General features: G+C 36.2%; 4 protein-coding genes across 11 annotated transcripts in view; 1 reads left to right on the forward strand and 3 right to left on the reverse strand.

Annotated features, from left to right (window-relative positions):
• Positions 1-558: 558 nt before the first annotated feature.
• LOC663031 (muscle LIM protein 1) lies at positions 559-4622 on the reverse strand. 8 transcript variants are annotated; one of them, XM_962778.4, is made up of 9 exons: positions 4464-4622; positions 4059-4188; positions 3852-4011; positions 2830-2956; positions 2505-2601; positions 2289-2373; positions 1705-2001; positions 1513-1645; positions 559-1458 (listed from the first exon to the last, which is right to left on the reverse strand). In XM_962778.4, the coding sequence occupies exons 2-9, from the start codon at positions 4171-4173 to the stop codon at positions 994-996; spliced, it is 1479 nt and encodes a 492-aa protein (XP_967871.1). In that variant the 5' UTR covers positions 4174-4188; positions 4464-4622; the 3' UTR covers positions 559-993. The 8 variants fall into 8 exon arrangements, 6 of the variants coding, with proteins under 6 accessions (XP_967871.1, XP_008192680.1, XP_015834980.1 ...); XM_008194458.3 differs by lacking the exons at positions 2289-2373; positions 2505-2601 and adding exons at positions 2120-2216; positions 2687-2783; XM_015979494.2 differs by lacking the exons at positions 559-1458; positions 1513-1645 and adding an exon at positions 2120-2216 and having other exon boundaries at positions 1876-2001.
• Positions 4623-8148: 3526 nt separating this feature from the next.
• On the forward strand, positions 8149-8939 carry LOC135267117 (uncharacterized protein). Its single transcript, XM_064358902.1, has 2 exons — positions 8149-8445; positions 8648-8939. Exons 1-2 carry the CDS (start codon positions 8215-8217, stop codon positions 8909-8911), a joined length of 495 nt encoding a protein of 164 aa, XP_064214972.1. The 5' UTR covers positions 8149-8214; the 3' UTR covers positions 8912-8939.
• A 2761-nt stretch (positions 8940-11700) lies between these two features.
• Positions 11701-12495, reverse strand: Mp20 (Muscle protein 20). The gene is made up of 2 exons (XM_969907.5): positions 12173-12495; positions 11701-12127 (listed from the first exon to the last, which is right to left on the reverse strand). The coding sequence occupies exons 1-2, from the start codon at positions 12412-12414 to the stop codon at positions 11815-11817; spliced, it is 555 nt and encodes a 184-aa protein (XP_975000.2). The 5' UTR covers positions 12415-12495; the 3' UTR covers positions 11701-11814.
• LOC100141864 (paired mesoderm homeobox protein 2A) overlaps positions 12339-19358 on the reverse strand; it is a 31456-nt gene continuing 24436 nt past the window's right edge. The window contains exons 3-4 of the mRNA XM_008194261.3: positions 14727-14994; positions 12339-13840 (exon numbers count right to left, since the gene is read on the reverse strand). Coding sequence (XP_008192483.1) covers positions 13566-13840; positions 14727-14994 — 543 coding nt within the window. The 3' untranslated portion in view covers positions 12339-13565. The remainder of the gene's footprint in view (positions 13841-14726; positions 14995-19358) is intronic.

Genomic DNA, 19358 nt, shown 5'->3' on the forward strand with positions numbered 1-19358 from the left:
ATGTTGGTTGCTCACCTCAATACGTAAAATTTTATCTTATTGTTGTTTTAAATACGGAATTTTTGCGTCATAAATTTTATTGTTTAGAATATGATTAAAAAATATGTATTCTAAAAACCAGTGACTTTCTTTAACAATAAGTATTATTAATTTTTGGAAAACATGTGATTTGTTAATTTTATTCATCCCAAACTTTATTTAAAAATAAATATATAAGCATTAAACACAAAGTAGCATCACTGCTTTAAAAAAAAATTAGCTGTAATTTGATCCTAGTTTAGAGGTAGATCCTTAAAGATGGAAAATGTTAATAGCTCTATTCTGATTGGATGCGCATGCCTTGGTGTAGTAAACGAATCTGAGCTGTGTTTTATATTTTTGTTCAGGCATAGAGTATCAGAAGTACCTACTAAGAAACGGACGAACTTGGGGTAAGTTTTTTCTTTCAAAACATGTATTATTATTATTATTATTATTATTATTATTATTATTATTATTATCATTATTATCATTATTATTATTATTTTGATGCGAGGATAAAGATTGAAATGAAATTCGTTTCGTTTTTTAGGTAACTTTATTAGCTTTTTATTAAACATAATATACAATGAAAGTACATCTAGACAAAAAGACTTACGTTGTAAATAGCATAAAAACAAATCGAGTACAGTAGCAAAGCGCGAAGCTATATTAGACCAACATTGTGGCCAGTGTAGATATGTACAAAAAACCTCAGGAAAACCCTGGTCGTTCGAGGAAGTCTTTCATAATCTTATACCAACTGGTAACGGAATAAGCCGTTCGAGTCTTGTTCCCTTTCTGTCGTGTCCTCTATCAAAAATGGAATTCCAAAAAATCTCCAAAAAAAATATGCGTCCTCAAGCATCATTTTTAGTAATAATATTATTCCTGCTAAAACCACAAGCTAAAAGGTGGAACAGTCCTAACCAATCCGCATCGGTTAAGAGAGTTCAAAGGGTCGGGTCGGTGAATCTAAGCCATAGTCAGAGTGCCAGCGCCCATTCCAAAACCAACTCCCTTGGGCCCGAAATTCCTTCCGTAGCAACCTCGGCAGTAAATTTCGCCATCGGGGGCATCGTTTTGGTTGGTGGAATCCAACGAGCGCTTGCATTCAACACAGCAGAAGCACCTCTTGTGCCAGATGCCGTTTTTGCTGATCATCTGCTCAGCAGCATAGACGGCATAACCACAACGACGGCAGCCTTGCCCAGGGGCGGCTTTTGGCCCGCTGTTGGGTCTGATGTCGTTGTGGATGGCGGCAGGGGCGCCGTCGGCACACACCAGAGTGGGAGTGTGGCCAAAACCGAACCCTTTGGGACCAAACAGCTTGCTGTAGCAGGCCCTGCAGTGGATTTCACGGTCAGGACCGTCACAAGCCAGGACTGAATCGAGAGGACGATGACACTCGGCGCAGTTGAAGCACTTCTTGTGCCACATCTGGGAAAAATATTTAATTTTGGTTGTTATCAAGAGGATGGGGGATGGACGTACTGTTCCTTTGGCCAGTTGTTGCTCGGCAGCGAAGACCATTCCTCCACATCGGGGGCATCCTTGTCCTGGAGGGGCCTTGATAGAGGTCGTATCGGGATTATAGAAAGGTCGTGTTTGCGAAATTTCATCTTCGCTGCAATAAGGAAAATTTTGTTGAGGGTTTGGAAGGTGTCACAGTTTGGGTATATTTACGTTAGCCCATCAGTCTGGAGAAAACCTGAGCCACAAGCGAAGCCGTATCCGTGAGGGCCCCACTTTTTGCCGTAACAGGTCTTACAATAGACATCGCTATCAGGTCCATCGCAAGCGATAATTGAGTCGAGGGTCTTAGTACAATCCTTGCATTTGAAACATTTACGATGCCAAGGTCTTCCTTTCGCGAGGACCTCTTCGGCGGCAAACACTACACCACCACAACGGGGACAACCTTGGCCTGGAGGAGCCTTGATGCAAGCGGTGTCAATCACCGTGGTTTTGGGGGCGGCATCACTGAAAGGTCAGGTGTTAGCCTCCAGGTGGGTCTAAACAAGGTGTTAGAGGGCTTGCGGAAAGCGGGGTTAGGCTTGTGACAGAGGTGCAACGTTGACGTTTACAACAAAGTAAGTACCTCTGCCATTTAAGATCCAAAGCATCGCACATTAGTCCAAGAAAAGTACCGCCCGCATGACCGATTCCTCGAGGACCAAAGCGTTGAGCATAGCAAGCTGTTGGAATATATGGACAAAAAATCATCAGAAAATGCAGGCAAAGAGCTTTGAAGGGGAGACAATACCAACCTAACGGCGTAACAATCGCTTTGAAGGGTGCCACCACCTTGGCCGTAACCATATCCTTTCGGTCCAAATTTCTTTCCGTAACAAACTATAGGACAACACGGTATCATTCAAAGGCCACAAAACAAATATTTAATAACACATGCTCAACACCAGTGGCGTAACTTGCAAAACATTAAAACTCTTGTTACGCCACTTGTGATTCTGTGCTTGACGCACCTTTGCAATAAATATCCTTGTCGGGACCTTCAGAGACATTAACAGAATCCAATCCTTTGTTACACACGGCACATTTGAAACAGGTTTTGTGGAACGCCTAGACACAGAAAAACCGACTAAGACATTGCATTTGTCATGCTACATGAAACACGTGACAAAGGGGGCACTCAAGAGGCGCATACCTCTGCAGTAAACTTCCCCGTCTGGCCCATCACAATGTGATGTTGAATCCAACCATCGGGAGCAATTATTACAACGAAAACAAATTCTGTGCCAACCCTAATCATATTTTGTAAAAATGATTTTCCTGGACTTTGAAACTTACTCTTCCTCTTGCTAACATCTGTTCGGCAGCGTACACGTAACCGCCGCATCGGGGACATCCTTCGCCTTCGGGGGCCTTCGCGATGGCTTTCGGCAAAAGGGGGGCTCGAGAAACAACAATATCGTCGCTAAAAACAGAAAACTTTCTCAGTTTTGCATAAAACTATAGTGGTGCGGTTAACAATATAGAAAAAAGCGTGTAATTGCGTTGAAGCGCTGTTGCCTAAAAATATGAGCAAATCAACCAATAAAATAGAGAAAGAATGAGAAATTGTAATGAGAGAAGGTAAAGTGGGTCCCGATGAATTGAAAACCTACAACTACTGTGATACTTGAGGGCACCTTCCTTATCCCATCACTGGAGTTAGGGAAGGAATGACAACTATGTTAATAGCGAGAAGAGCAGATTGCCTTTAGCCATGCTTAAATCATCTATTGTCTCACCGTTCTTCACGCTGCTGCAGTGTGGCGGAGTGAGTTAGAAACCGAAACCTACTTCACTTTTGAGGTGTGATTTGAAACGAATTTTAATTTTTGACGTGATTTATTACGATTCAATTATTACAAAATAATAATCGAATTGTTTGTACCATGTAAAACAAATTTTATAAACAGTAACCTATTTGTTATTGTAAAATCTATAAATATAACACAACATATAATTAATTATACGTGGGATGGAAGGAGTAGGTTTTGTGAGGCGGCGATGGTGTTGTTGGTGACAAGGCCGCTCTTCTGTCCCCGGCTGATTCCTTAGGAGCTACGATAGAGAAAAGGGCCACGTCATGCTTTGATAGACACTCAATACAGGATGTTATCAACTCGGCATCGGCTTCAACCAAGCAACACTTCTGATCAGCAAGCAAATCAACAGCGTCGCCATCAGAAATGCTAACTTGCACAATCAGGCACAACGACAAGATAAGGAAAGCCCTCAAGTAAACAAGAAGATCGTAGCCTTTACCGATACCTCTACTGTGTTCTGTGTGTGTGGGAGTCAACAAAGGAGGACCAAACACTCACCCTTGTTGGAGATGGGAGCCAGTGTCCATGCTAAGGCAACCGGCACCACCGCCAAAGCCGTAGCCTTTAGGTCCGTATTTGCGGGCGTGGCAGTTCTTGCAATACAATTCGGCTTCGTGTTCTGTGCAGTTGGTGGAGTCCAACATTTTGCCGCAAAGGCCTAAACTCGCCTTTAGTCCACGAACCGACAAATTTGCAAAAACTTACCGCATTTGAAGCAGGACTTGTGCCATTTGTAACCGCCAGCTACACGCTCTTCAGCGGCGTAGACGGATTTCTGGCACTTGGGGCATTTGGGGTTTTCGGCAGGCTTGAAAGGCATCTTGATCTAGTCGACCTGGAAAACACACCCCAAAATTAAAAAATCAAAAAATCAAAATACAAAATCAAAAAAATTTGGAAAATATGGCGCCGGGATGCACCGGTGCACCTCTCGCCTCTTATTAGGTCAACTGGCTCGGTTCCAATGTCGTAATACTATGACGGCGGGTTAAATTTAGTCCTGGCTGGGCGCCAGCGGCGTCCGTCGGTTACCAAATAAGGGCACAGGTGTGATTAAAAGCGGTTAGGTTTGACACTTTGTCACTAGATATCACTGGAACACCCGCGTACCTGGTCGGAATCGTACAGTAGTCGGTGGAGAGGTCCTCAATGGTGTCCTTACACTAGAACCACTGAAATTCGAATGCCCGCACCAGGTCCTCCTAGTCTATAAAAGTGCTTTTGCACACGACCCCATGGATAACATGGAGGGGTGCGACACATCATAGTGGAATATGCTGGGAATAGCCTTTTGAGCAGCGTTCTATTTTCGGTGGATGCAAGGATGACAGATGGACTTTTTCGATAAAATCCACACCTTTTGCGGAAATTTGATACCGCCATACCTGGACGAAAAAATGGGGGAATGACGTCGCTTGATAAATATGCGGTCTTAGTCATGACACGGTTTTTCCTAGTCTATGCAGTATTTGGCAACGACTTATTGTTGTGCTTTCTGTGATACATCACGGGCTACGTTCGCATACGTGAACAAACGCATTTTCACGCAAGGAAATTTTATTGTGAACGTCTGCCGTGTAAAAGTGGTGATTTTTGGAAAAAAAGAGACATCAAAGTGGTCTAAGTTGTATATTTTTGTTAGGAAAGAAACGATTCAATTGTAGAAAATTGCATTTTTAACTCATCTATTTGATCTCAAATATTTGGTTACAAAAATTTAAATAAATTTTGATGATTTATAGTTGACAGTTTCAAGTCAGGTTTACGTTCGAAGAAAAATTAGAATTTTGGATCAAGTATGTTACGAACAAATAAACAAAATACCATTTTTTATATGAAGGGGAATTTTATACAATAATTTCGTACAGACCATGGAATTATATCATATTCAGTATTAAACCTTGCTTTAAAGATATCAAGATAATCCTGATATCTTGATAATTAAACTATTATATTTTGAATGACAGGACGTTCTACCCCTCTTTTTGCTCAAGCAGAAACACTCAGTGATCGATCAAGTGCATTGTGGTGTGTTCAGCATTGGGTACCTTTTTCCGTAAGCAAAGTCGAATATTTCTTTTGTATTAATTTAAAACACGGAAATTTAGTTTTAATTCAAGTAATTTTATTCAAAAAACTTGTGTTTATCTATGTATTTTTAAGTGCTTTAAATTGGGTAAATTTGGTAAGTGAATGAATAAATTGCTAAAACCAGGTTTTATAACATTAATTTTAATATTTTCATTTGTTGAGCCATTATTGCTGAACGTTAAACTGCGAATTTTATAAGACTAAAAACTGTCTAAGACCTACTCCATAACATTTAACCGATAAATTTTAAAGATGGGGGATCGGTTCTCAGAAAAATAATTAAAAATTAAAAAAAAGTTAAAAATCACACAAGATTAAACTAAAGTGAGTTAAGACGCGAGAAGATTTAATATTTTTAACTAAAAATATGCTTTTTGGGGGATGAATCGCAGCCTAAATTTTCTACACCAGATTTCTTCAAGATTTTCTCGGATTTACTCATGATTTTCTTCGATTTCCTCAAAATTTCTCTAAGATTCCTTATGATTTTTCATGTTTTTTCTCAGTTTTTCCCAATTTCCTCAATTTTGTAACCCTGGTAGATGAAATAATGTATTATTCCAACGTAATCTCTTCTTATGGACCTCAATACTATTTATTTATACACTAATAACCAAATTTTTAGTTATTGTGCACGCAAACCGTCGTGATTTTGTGTAGATGCCATGTTATTGATAATTAGGTAAAAATAGCGAAAAGGCGATAAAAATGGTGCAAAATTTATTTTCATTTCGGAATAGGTGTAACTAAATTCAGGTTCAATATCGAATTATTTTGGATATATTTATGTGTTTTGTGAAGTTGCTCATGGAAAATTTCTGGGCGTATAAATATCTCGCGTACTCTAAAAACTAGAAAACTCCACATGTGGCAAAGCACCTTTTTGAAAATTAATTAAACCGGTGCCAAAAATCCATGATAAATTTACCCGTGATTTGTAAAAATATACAAAATTACATTTTGTAATCGGCTAGTTGATGTATTTTTGGAAAATTATATTTAATAAAATTATGTAAGTGTCCTAGAATCCAGTAAACAGCGCGTCCTTTACAATCAGATTTGATCATCATTACGCTATTTTTTTATTTTGGGAAGAGTGTGGGTACATTATAAAATGGCGATAAGCGTCTTATTCACCCAACATGTAAGGAGTCTTTCTTTGCGAAATTTATTGCACCGCCGGTGTATTTTTACCGAAAGGCAGGTGTTAAAATAATTATCATCTGAAAAAGACAGTATGGTCACAGTTTGTTGTAAAACTGTGAAGTGGTGTTGTTTTGGTGCCCACGCAAATTCGTTTAGTCAAAAATAAAACTCATGTCTTGCTTATGAGTCACGTTTACGTTAAAAACCGATAGAGAAAAAGCTTTTGGCACTCGTTTTATTATTCATATTCTAAAATTACATCAAATGTGTGATGCAGAAAAAGCGAGATTTTTGAGACGGCTTTTACCATAAGCGCGACCATGAGATTGGCGAGGGGTGCCATTGCCAACAATTTAATTGGAAGGTCTTGGTGATAAATCATCGACGGTGCCCCCACGAAATCTAACTCCGGCGAGCTTTTATGAGTTTGCAGCTCAAAATAAGCACTGACTTTACTTAGTTTTTCGTTCGATGATTCACACTGTATTGGCTTTATTGGAAATTTTTACTTTATGGTGATTAGTGTAGGTATAGTTCGTTGACTTAATTTCGGTCACCAGGATATTTATACTTTGGTGTTTATTTCAGTTGTTACTATTTCAGGAATTTCGGATGCGCCTCGCATGGAATTGAATTATTACAGTTATGTAATAATAAAATTGAATTATATGAAGATTCAAAGGCAAGATTTATTTTGCGAATTTTCTAAATTTAAGCACTTGTGGGCGGGTAACATATGTGAAAACTGAAATTTTACATGTTACATATGCCGTGAAATAAGATATAAACATTTCACTTACTGTTTACCTACACTTTGCAAAAATGTAAACATTAGTGCTAGGCTTTAACAAGGATTCATTTAGACTTAGGAAAACATCGCTATTCACTTAGTGAAAGGAAAAATAAAAAAGAATAAAACTAAAAGACAGATTTTTAATACTCTGTAACTGCAATTTCTCGTGTTTCACAATTCCTACCCCACTTCACAATTTCAGGAATTTCAGAAAATGTGTTTAGTCTCTTTCTACAAACTGTCTAAACTCTCCTTTCCTTACACTTTTCATCAGACAAAATTAACCAAACCTGACTGTTTTAAACAACTAACGGTTCTGCGTCGGTTTCCACTGTTTTCAAACAAAAATTCGATTTAAAAAATTATTTATTGCAATTTTCTTACCTAAAATTCAGTTTTTAATTGCGTAGTTAATTTTCTAATAGTCGTTTTGGTCTAGTTCGAAGTTTTAAGAAGCGGTGCCAATTTTTTGACAAATTTGATTTACAGTAGATTACATTTCTCGATTTATATTTTTTTACGCCCTAACCTAATTTTATTACTACAGTTTTTAAATAGCTGATATACTAACCGAAAAACATGCATACATAAGCGCGAACATGTGATTTATTACTTTTTCTATTAAAAATACCTGTAGTAGGTGCTTTTACGTGAATTTTCTCATCTTGTAATAAATTATTTTTAAATATATATCTTGTACATTTGAATTATTTTTAGTTTATTGAAGGTACATCATTTTATCATTAATCTATCTGTTTATCTAATCTAGTTTTAGCAATAAATATATACGCTTCACATCCTTATCAGTATTGTTTAAAGCAAGCTGTTATCATGGCTTCGTTTAATATTTGGCGAAATATAGTTCTAATTAGCGCTCTTGTGCTGCTTCTCTGTCAGCAGGAATCTGCTGCTGAAAATTCGTGTCTCTGTCCAAGAATTTTTGCACCGGTTTGTGCTTCAGATGGTCACACTTACTCCAACAAGTGCGTTTTCAACTGTGAACTGAAGAAGGCTCCCATGGAAAAGCGAGCAAATTTGAGGATTTTGAAGAGTGGAGAATGTTAAAAATACTATTAAAACTGTGCGGATGTCTTTATAATAAAAATAAATTTTATTGAAACCTATTACTCATTTTTTCTTTACAAATACCCAATATTTTATCTGTCTGCTATTGAGACAGACAATGGAATCTATTTCTCAAGTGATCTGGATAATCAGCTTGTCACTATTTGTCACACGATTCAAGTCAAAATTCCGCTAAATTTATAGTGATATAAAGATGGGATATTTTGGAATTCTTGGAAAATCTCTGTTGTTGTTTGCCGTGCTCCTGCTCTGTCGACATGGAATCCTCGCCAAGAAACGTTGTGTTTGTTCGAAAGCATTTGCTCCAGTATGTGGTGTGGACGGAAATACCTACGCTAATAAGTGTCTGCTCAAATGCAAACTAAGGGAAAAAGAAGAGAAATTTGAGAAGCTCAGCAACTTGCCTATGTTTCAGCATTTCTTTGAATGTACAAATCTGTAATTGTGAATAAAATATTGTCGGGTCTTGTTATCGGAGAAATTTACTTTGTGACTAATTAGAGCAACGTAATAGAAATGTTTCTGTAATTTATGGTGGACATTTACAAGGTGATAAAAATAATGAAGTGTCTATTCATTTTTGCAACTGACTAAAATTTACTCTTACATGTAGTGACTTAATTTCGACAATGAGGAATGAAACTAAATGAAATATTGCTTATTGATATAACGAGAGCTTTAACGGCGATGTAAAGCCATTAAACAGATTTAAATAGGATAAATATTTAGGCATTAAAAGACAGTCAGTGTTTCTTGTAATAGGTACATTTCGCGTTTCTAACGACAGCTTTTTCTCAAAATTGAAACTATCAAGTTCTGTAATACTTTGATTACTTTTGAGCTTTATTTGCTTTAAGAACTATGTATTTTTAACATGCTTTTTATTTTACGACTAGCACAAATCTAGAAAAATATAAATTTTTTAAATGTCGATCATTGTACTGAGTTTATGCTGCTAAATATAACAAAGCTTTGTGTAAAATGAATCTAGACACGTTTACTGAAACTGAGAGCTATTCGACACTACCCACGATGTCAAATTAAAGATGTCTGGTTTTAAAAATAGTTGAGAGATACAGATGTTACTGGAATATGATTTTTAAAATAAATATCTTGGAATTTTACACGTTTAACTACGTATGAGTAAATAATTTTCAACATTTTTTTGGAAAACAATACTAAATTATATTTATTTAATAAAAAAGATGTATTCTAAATTTATTCAACGAAAGTACAGTTGATTTTCTGCTTGAACATCTACATTTTTTTAAACAAATATCTTAGAAATGTGAAAATTGTCTCTAATTTTAGAAAAATTGAATACAGTAAGGGTGCATTTACGAGTTAAATACATCCAACCGCCATCTGTTGTGAGGTAGGACAAGAGGAGACTAAAGCACCACAGGAAAATATTTAGAAACACGCAGAGATCCTTGTTATCCTTTATCAGAATTCCCGATTTCTAACAGGAAAAATGTGGGAACAGGTTTGTAGAGGAATTAAAATCATAGTTTTATTTTTCCGCTACCCAGAAGATGGCAAGTGAAATCTAACAAAATACTGTGGACAAAATCTAAAGGAATAGATCCATAAACACCCAAAATAAATAATCTGGCAAAGCAGTTAATCGCCAACCCTTATTCATTATGTAGAAATGTGCAGTTGTATTCTTTTATGCTATTTCTCAAGTTTTTTTTATTAAGAACACTGATGCAAAAGAAAATAATGTACTTGTAACTAATTCTTTCAGGGCCATCCATAGCCTAAAAGCCGCCGGGAGCAAAGTTCTGAATACCGCTCCTGTCACGTTTTGCTGCTTTTTATTTTCAGTTTTTTATATCACTTTTGCGTCCGAAAAAAATTCTCGTTTTTTAAAATTTTAGCATAGGAACATATTTAGGTAACTTCTAGCGAATCAGAAGACTTTTGCCTATAAGAACAATTTTTAATAAAATGTTGAAAGTAGCAAGTAATTTATGAAATATGAATATTTTATTATCCAATACTGAATTTAAAAAAAGTAAAAAATAACGCATTAACTTTTTTTCAATTGAATAATTGAAGATTTTTGGCAGTATCACTTCTGCGTTACCATTGTTTATTTGTAAGGGGTTTCAAAGTTAATGTTAGAGGGAAGTCCTTTTTATTGCAGTGTTGAAGCAGAAAAAAAATCCTATAGGTATTTCCAGAATAATTGAAAAAAATTGGTCACCTCCAAAGAATTTTCGGCAGCATGTTTAATTACTACGAGCGAGCTAAAAAAAATTAATTAATTAAATAATGTGTTGAAATCTGAAATCAAAAACAAATTGTTCTGTTGAACTGATTGTCTAAAACTATTATAGTGTTTTCGAAAGAAAAGTACATTAGTCAGAATTCTTTTTTGTTTTTGAGAGACTATATAAACGAATTACAAATTTATTGTATACACAATATATTGTAAACACAAAAATTGTATTTTACGTTAGATTAAATTTTTGCTCTTACATAGTTACTTAATTACTTTCATATCCTTCGCCGTATTTGTTCCTAGGTACAAAATAGTCACCTTTATAATGTCTAAGAAAAACTATGCTTTCCAGAATGTTAAAATGCAACTCAATATTGTTATTGAATGAAAAATAAAATAAAAACTAAAAATAATATTTAATATTTCAAATTGCCACCACAAAATTTTGCCACCCAAGTGGACTCTAAAAGTAGGTACCATAAAAGGTACTTTTTGGCTAAACTAATTTATTAGTTAAATCAAATCCATTGATTTGTTTTTCGATTTGTTTTTATGATATCAATTAAAACTGTAACTACTTCAGAAGTACTTGATTATTTGGGCTAACCATCCTTGAAGCCGTCAATATGTGTTAAACGTAATCTACAATTCTGTCTGCACTTTCTTAGCAACAGTTAAAAATAATTTCACTCAGCTAAGCGAGATCAAACCTGTTCCAAATGCACAAACACTAAATTTCAAGTTACAAAATCACACAATTTAGATTAATTTACACTTCGTAAACAACCGAATATTTCTCGGATTACTACACCAAATAACTTAGGCAAACCTGGAATAAATTTTCCAATTTAAAGGAAATATTTCGTTTCTATTTATAAATTTCATGAAACATGACCGTGATGCGTCCTCAATATTTATGGAAATGTATCAAAATTAGAACCACCCACGCCCCTCTAACCTGAAGCGCAAAACTTTGAGAGACCGTATAAGCAAAAAAACAGTTTTATATAAATAAATAAATTTATTAATAGTTTTCACATTATATAAGAATTTAAGTACAATATAAATAAAAAACGTATTTTGTGGAAATATACAGGTACAAATAAATATCAGATTTACTTTCCAAGGATAATTTTGCGGCCAGCGCCGATGTTTTGTCCTGCTTGTGAAGCGCCCTTGTTTTGACCGGCTTGGAGCCCAATGATGGACTCTCCAGCCCGCAACTGTTCTTCCGAAAACTCGCGTTTGTTCTCATCGGCGGGTTTGGGGCCAAGGTAGGGTCCCTTCCATTCGGGGTGCTTGTAGGTGGTCCTGCCCAAAGCGAAGATGGTGTTTGTGACCTGGCCAATGTCCTTCTTCTCCCACAAGTCAACAGTCTGGAACACGTCGACATCCGCGACTCCGTAGGCTTTCAGAGCGGCCTGGAAGCTAAACCCAACGTAGAAAACATTCCTCGATTTTTTAGCAACTTACTTGTTGATATTTTCCATCATTTTGAACTGGCCCCCAGAGGTGTTGATTTTGGGGACGGCGCCGGGGGAGAGCTTGTTGATGAGTTGGCACAAGACGGTCCCGTCGCGGATGACATCCTCGTACAGCTCACCTGGAGGGAACTTGGCGCCAAGGACCGATTCGATCCATTCTTGGGCTTCTTTGTCTTGTTGGGGGTTGCGCTTGGCGGCGATTTTGGCGCGGACTTGACGTTCCAAAGACATTTTGGTGGTTTAGTGTCGGTTTTTGAACCTCTGCACTAAGTTAAGAGACTGAAGGTGCACGGCGTCGGGACGCTTATATAGGGGAACGGTTGAGGTTCCCACCATAGCGTCGTGACGACATGCGTTCTCTTGTATCACTATATTTAGTAGATTATTCAGTTTTCATTATCACAAAATATTCTAGAAGTATTTTGCGAATTCTATTTGAGAAAGTCAGGATTATTTCGGAACACGCCAGTACAGTTAGTTCGTTTATTTTCCTTAATTTTATACACGAAATTATTACAATAGTGGACTAGAATGTGAAATAGAATGATACTGTGAACAACCTCGAAAATTACACGGATAAGATGAACACAAACATTTCTCTCTTATATGTACAAATTTACAGTCACTTAAAAAGTACAAAGACACCATCCTTAGTATACTATTTATGCACTATTTACAATAAATATTTATTCGGGTTAAGAAAATCCGTATACCAATCGTATAATTCGTAAATCAATTCAATTTGTGACGGATTTCCAAATTTTAACACACATTCTCGGCGGTTTCAGCGAGTCATGTCCAAAATTACTCGATTCGTTTGCAACATTTCAAAAAATTATACTTCGTAAAAAAATTGGACGGCGAAAGCTTTCTTGGCATATTTAACTGTATTACATTAGACGGACACAGACAGGTAAAAACAAAGGAAACAAAATTAGACACCTAATTGACGAAAAAAATTCTATTTTGAAAACAACAATGTTAAAAGAATGTAATTTATCAAACACCTCATATGTTTATGTGCAACTGCAATATTTCTAACTTTTGAAACCCGAAAAATGCGAAGTCAACCAGGACAAGGTTGTTATAATAGGTCAGCGTTTCTATTTCAACCGTTTCGAAACATCTTCGACTGTGTAATATTTTATTTAAACAAATCCAAACTGCAACTGCAAATTCGGCCTCAAACATTGTTTAAAATCGCAATACACAAACACACGAAAATAATCATAAAATTTCCATTCATAGTCTGCATTACGCGGACAATATAAACACCGGTTAAATTTGTTTGAAGGTCATTTCGATTCGCAATTCCAGGACGACTCTCTGAAACCGTGGCAGAATGTTCTCAACTAATCCATATTTCCTAAAACTTGAACTCTCTAAAACAGGTGATTTGCAGCAGCGGCCGGTTTCAGATGATCTCCTAGGAGATACGACGCTGCTCCTCCACTTGCACCAAGAAGTGAACTAAAGGGCGAAGACAAGGCAGCAGCTGCGGCGGCTGCAGCATGAGACCCATGATGGGTCTGAAGGTGGGAAGGTTGCGAGGAGAGGACTTTGTTGGCCTGGTGCACCAGCAGTGCTGTGTTACAGGACTGCGGACTCATGGACCATTTGTTATTGTTGGAGATGATTGCGTCCTCGCTCAACTTTCCTGCAAGAGCAAGGCATGAAATAATTATTGTGTATTTTTGATTGTGCAACGAAAGAAATGGGGAAATTTTTGTGATGCGCTAGCTCCACCTTGGATAAATAGTCCGTAATTAATTATCGGAGACGGTTAGATTTGCGACTCCATCGCTTAGAAGAACTCTCCTCATCAAGTAATATGACATCAGATTGCCGGCTCGAGCGGTTCCTCGAGCGCCAGCTAAAGAGTTGACAGTAATGGAAATAAATGAGCGGCAGCGGGCAATTTTCTAGATTAAATGTCAGAATGGCGCGGCGAGCTGTCCTGCTGCCGTCCTGCAACCAGCACCAGGAAAGCGAGGGCGAAAACGGACCAACGGACCCTCCCACTTATTGGGAATGAATAACACATATGAAACGTTTTGATGCTCGCCAGATGCTCGCTAGATTTATCTCTCGAATATAAAAATAATATTGTCTCTTTCGATTCCATAAAATGCGAGCGTCCCGACGCTCTTTTTGATGCATCGCCGTCGACCTTTGTGAGCGTCTATTCCATCGACGTGCCAATTTTATGCCATTCTGTTTACATTCACCTACGGGATGGATATGCAGCACATTTATACCCACTTTGGGACACCCAAACCAATCAATAACCATTTTAATTACCGCAATAGTACATTATTATACGGGTTTTATATGACGTTCTGTTGTGGTACAAATGGTTTGGAGCACGACGAAGGAGTGCCACAACTAAGGTTATAAAACGAGTGTAATATATTATTTTTTCTTTCTATTTTTGTTATTTGTTTTTGTTTCCTCTTAATTTTGGCACAAAAGTTCTTTCGGTTTTACAATGAACAATTTGTGAAGCCAAAGTAGAAAAAATTTATTTACGAAACAAAAATTACCATTTCCATTGACCGGTTTGACATCGACTCCGTTGGAAGATTGGTGGCTGGAGATGCTGCTCGTGTTGGAATTCGGCGTCGTGGAAATGCTGGAGTGCGGCGATCCTGGCTTGATGTCCTTGCTCCCGTTTAAACTACTCTTGGTGTTTCCGTTACTCTCAGCCTTAATACTAGTTGGAGGAGTCGAGTTCTCAGAGTTATTCGAAGCTTTCTGCTGAGCCAAGCGCTCCTGCTTCCGAAACTTCGCCCTTCGATTTTGGAACCAAACCTGGAATTATGAATTTACTTTCATTTAAATGTTAACGAGGAGAAAAATGTAAAAATCCTCCGTTTCCTCGCTTGTTAAATCTGGGATAGTCCCTCGATTCAATCAAACTTGTAAACATCGAGATGAGAGCCGAATACCGATGACTCTTAATTGTCTGCCAATAAAACAGCGGTCTGCTCAAATCAGAGAGAAATCAGGACCGACCAGTGCAAGACGATCCTTCGCAAACACCAATCAACAGACTTTGTCGGATTGAACGCTTCAGTTACTCACTGGGGCCATCCGCGTCATGCTAATTTGGAGGTACCTCTCGCAGGTCAACAAACACGTGCAAAAATGCGCGACGGACAACAAATTAACACAAGAAATTTTGATTGTTTCAAGTGAAGCGGAAAACTTTTCGTGAGTGGCAAAGCGCGACTCGCAATTTATTGCCTCAACTGCGCCGAAAATTGAAATATAGAAAATAGATTAATATCTACGTCGTCGAAATTTTTGCACCTTATAAATTTGCAAAACGCTTATTATAAATGTGCAGTTGGTAAGTTTTTTTTAGAAAAAATGCTTTTACGATTGCAGTTCGAGCAATAATCCCACAAATTCTGAAGGCTTAACAAAAAGAGCAAAAAATAAAAATAAAATTTTGGATCTGTATCTACCTTGACGTCTTCAATAAAAATAGCTAAACAAAAACAAAAAACTTTAATTTCATTAGAGATCTAAATATAAATAAACATAATGTGCTTGATTTTTTTTTCATTTTAATAAGAATATGCTTTTCGAGAAATTTCAGAAATATTAAGCCAACGGTTGTGACCCAACATTATATGTAAAAATAAATAATAATAAAAGTTACGAGTATATCCTGTTGACTTGCAGATTGATTTTTAAGAGAAGAAAAAAAAATTCTCCAAAATAAAGATAACTTTTTGAAAAATAATTTTATATCATTATTTTTCACGATCATCTACATCAGTGTTTCCCAACCGGTCGTTCGCGATGTGTATAAAGGGGGTTCGCCAAAAAAAGTATTGTAAAGCGTTAACGTAAAAAAGTACAAAATAATAAACTTAAATAAATTTAACCCGACAATTTTTTTTAAATGAGTTATGTTTTCATGTTAAAGATTTATAAAAATTTAAATTTTTATGGATTCTAGATAGAGCTTTGTTTGTTGAACGCGATGTTATAGATGACCTGAAGACAGTTTCACCACTTTGTCTATAAAAACAGAACTGAATGCTTATTAGTAATATTGTACAATATTATAAGCAAAAATAAGCTTTTGTAGGTACAAAATTTCTAACGAAAAAGAACGCTTCTACTGAAAAAATTCATCGAAGGATACAAAAATAAAATATTATGAAGATTGGCTATCAGTTTTCTGTAATTTATTTGAACTGAAATGGGTTTGAAATTGGAGAAAGTTTTTCTTCAGCCTTAGTTAAAAAAAATGGCATTTTTGTTATTTTTTGTAAAATGCGATGAGTTAAGCTTTATTCAATTGCTTTCTGTCGCACATGGTTAATTTGCATTATCGATACTTTCTTGTTAAAAATTGGAAATTGTAGTGTAAATTAAGCACTTTTTGTTTCCAGATTTATTTCGAAAACTGTTATCGATACGGAATTTGTTCTTGTATTTGTATTTTTGTATTTAGATTTTTATATGAATTTTTTCCTAACAAATAATATCATTTTTCCAAAATAAATCAAACACTGGATCTGACTTTCGTTACTTAAATTACTAGGAATGAATTGCGTATAGAGCTCTCGTTAGAACTATTTAACATGTCTTTTTATAAAAAAAAATAAAATATATTGAATTATGTATTTTTTTAATTCGTATTCATTAAGATTCATTCAGTTTAAAATGTGTAACATAAAAATAAATTAAATACATTAAAACCTCTCAACAGCGAACACCGATGGGGAATCTTTGATTGTCCGTAGTGGAGAGGTGTCCGTTAAGGGAGGTTTTACTGTATCTTATATACAAGGGGTTCACCAATTTCTGTCGGATTTTAGAAAGGGTTTGCAAGGTGAAAAAAGTTGGAAACCATAAATAACAATAAACACAATAAAAACAAAGTTTTTTGACCGCATTGAAAGAAAACGCAATTCAAAGTCCACCTGAAGTGGTGCTTCATACCAGTGAATCTTAATGGGAGATCTTTGTTTCTGCATTTGCTCTGAACACCGAATTTTCGAATTTTGAGACCCTATATATTATCAATTTATCAGTGCAGCCATTTATAATTTTTTAATTAAATCTAAATTAGAATTACTAGTGTAAAGATTACTACTGCTGTCTGACGGCACAACTGTAGAATGAGTTAATTAACAAATCAAAAAAACCTACAGCGGGAAAACAAATAGATTTCGTTTGAAAGAACTGGTGTATAAACTTTTGAGTCTGAAATTGTAACGTGTACTTTTATATTTAACTTCTGTATTTTACTATTATCTAATCATAACTAATTTCTAAAGTTGAATAACAAATAAATTTTTGTTCATGAATGTGCCTATATAAAAAAATTAAATTAACTACTACTGGTTTTGGAACAATTGAAAACGACATTTAAAAAAAATGCATTTTTCTAGAAGTATGAAATGTCCAGAGAGTCGATTTACTTTCAATTATTTCTGGAAATCTTTGTACAATAATGCACTGCGCAGCATACGATTACATTTATAGCATTTGTTAATTTGAACATCAATTTTTAAAAGTTGGGTGTCCTCAACTGAAGTTTCTAAATCCGCCTCAAATTTACAAATTGTCATGTTTTTGAATAGTTGACAAGATCGTGAATGTGTGTCACATCCACATTATTAGCTCCATGTCGAATTTAAATAATTTTGACCCCTATCCCCGAATTAACGCGATTACAAAAATCAGCACCCCTTGTTTCTCTTTTCCGTCCGTGCAAAATCAAACCCCGTCTGTGTATTTGCGAAAGCATCGAGACCTCCACCACCATTTATACAGTACACAGTGGCAAGCTCTCGTGTATACGGGATGACACAATAAATAAAAGCAGAATTGATTACGCTGATTGCCTCGCGGCCTGCGTTTAACATAAATAAAACGAACAGAGCGCTAAATTGTACGCAGGAGCAATTTTAATCGGGCCTCGTACTGCGTAATTACACGGCAGAGGGTGGCGGCGGCGTTGGCGGCGGCGGCGGCATCATGCCCCGCCAATGTTTATGAGTTCTTTAAATATTATTACTCGGTACGGGTGATTGTTGTTTGCACAACGATACGGCTAATCATGCGTGATGAGGCAGTTAAGTGGCGCTGATTGATTCGAGCCGCCCCCGTTTTTTACCTGATTGGGAGACGGCTTTCCGGTCGGATTTGCATGGACCGTGACCTTTCAATTTAAAATAATGTCGAATTGCGCTCCCTACGTGTTATTACGACACGTTTCAAACTTTTATTCTTCTAATATTATAAAAGCTACATTTGACATAATTGGCGGTTTGAAATCCGGAGACTTTATTAAGCTGGGTAAGGTTAATAATAAAGTAGGCCCTGTGCGCTACCGGAGTGGCACTGTCGCGTAAGCCTACTGAGATGTGACAGGCTTTGCCAACGTCGCCGGAATTTCACCGGAATGGGCAAACACGAAACTGCCTCGTCTTAGTCGGCTTCAAACACAAAAGGACAACCCACAGGAATCGACAATTCCACAATTTTAACAAATACATTATAATTAAGGGTAGTCTGACCTCACAAAACTATGGCTCTGAAACTTTTATTTGCTTATTTAAAGCTTTCGATCGTTTAAACGGTTTCTTAAATAAGGAAATAATGTGTCACAATTTTATTTTAAAAAAATGGTTTTCAATTTAGTTGTGGACAGAAGTTTTAATGGAAGAAGTTTTTAATGTCCATTTAAATGGACAGAAGTTAAAATAATAAAATGAAGATGCATAGTTGCAGCATTTATTTTAAGGACCACCAATTATATTTCCATTCTTCCAGATGAGATTTAAACCCCAGAATAGTTGTACCTCTCACACCATAATTTTTAACATTTTAACAAAGCTTTGGAAAAAATTTTAAATCCATCTTTCTTACGAAGTGGCTCAACTACAGGGAATTTTGAAAACTTTCTTATTCAAAAATAAGAAGAAAAAATAAATGAAGAATTTTTTTTAATTAACATACTATTGGAAATACTGATATCTTAACTGATATCATTTTTTAAAATTTTGAAATATATTTTAGCTCATTTGAAAGAGAAGCCCAAATTTTTTCTTTAGTGTTTTCAGATTTCTAAAAAAGAATAATAAACTCCAAATGTTTAAAGTTAAGTTTTCAAAACTTTAACCACCCATAACTTATTTTTTTCAAAT

The sequence above is a fragment of the Tribolium castaneum genome, chromosome 9 (genome assembly GCF_031307605.1).
Source record: "Tribolium castaneum strain GA2 chromosome 9, icTriCast1.1, whole genome shotgun sequence".
NCBI lineage: Eukaryota > Metazoa > Arthropoda > Insecta > Coleoptera > Tenebrionidae > Tribolium > Tribolium castaneum.

Bases quoted from the DNA above. Each gene is read 5' to 3' on its own strand.
- Mp20 (XM_969907.5), bottom strand. From the start codon at position 12,414: ATGTCTTTGGAACGTCAAGTCCGCGCCAAAATCGCCGCCAAGCGCAAC. The intron at 12,128-12,172 runs GTAAGTTGCTAA...CGTTGGGTTTAG, and splicing joins ATGATGGAAAATATCAACAA to CTTCCAGGCCGCTCTGAAAG.
- LOC663031 (XM_008194458.3), bottom strand. From the start codon at position 4,173: ATGCCTTTCAAGCCTGCCGAAAACCCCAAATGCCCCAAGTGCCAGAAA. The intron at 2,784-2,829 runs GTAAGTTTCAAA...AAATATGATTAG, and splicing joins AGATGTTAGCAAGAGGAAGA to GGTTGGCACAGAATTTGTTT. The intron at 2,002-2,119 runs GTACTTACTTTG...CTGACCTTTCAG, and splicing joins TTGGATCTTAAATGGCAGAG to TGATGCCGCCCCCAAAACCA.
- LOC135267117 (XM_064358902.1), top strand. From the start codon at position 8,215: ATGGCTTCGTTTAATATTTGGCGAAATATAGTTCTAATTAGCGCTCTT. The intron at 8,446-8,647 runs TAAAAATACTAT...TTCCGCTAAATT, and splicing joins TTTTGAAGAGTGGAGAATGT to TATAGTGATATAAAGATGGG.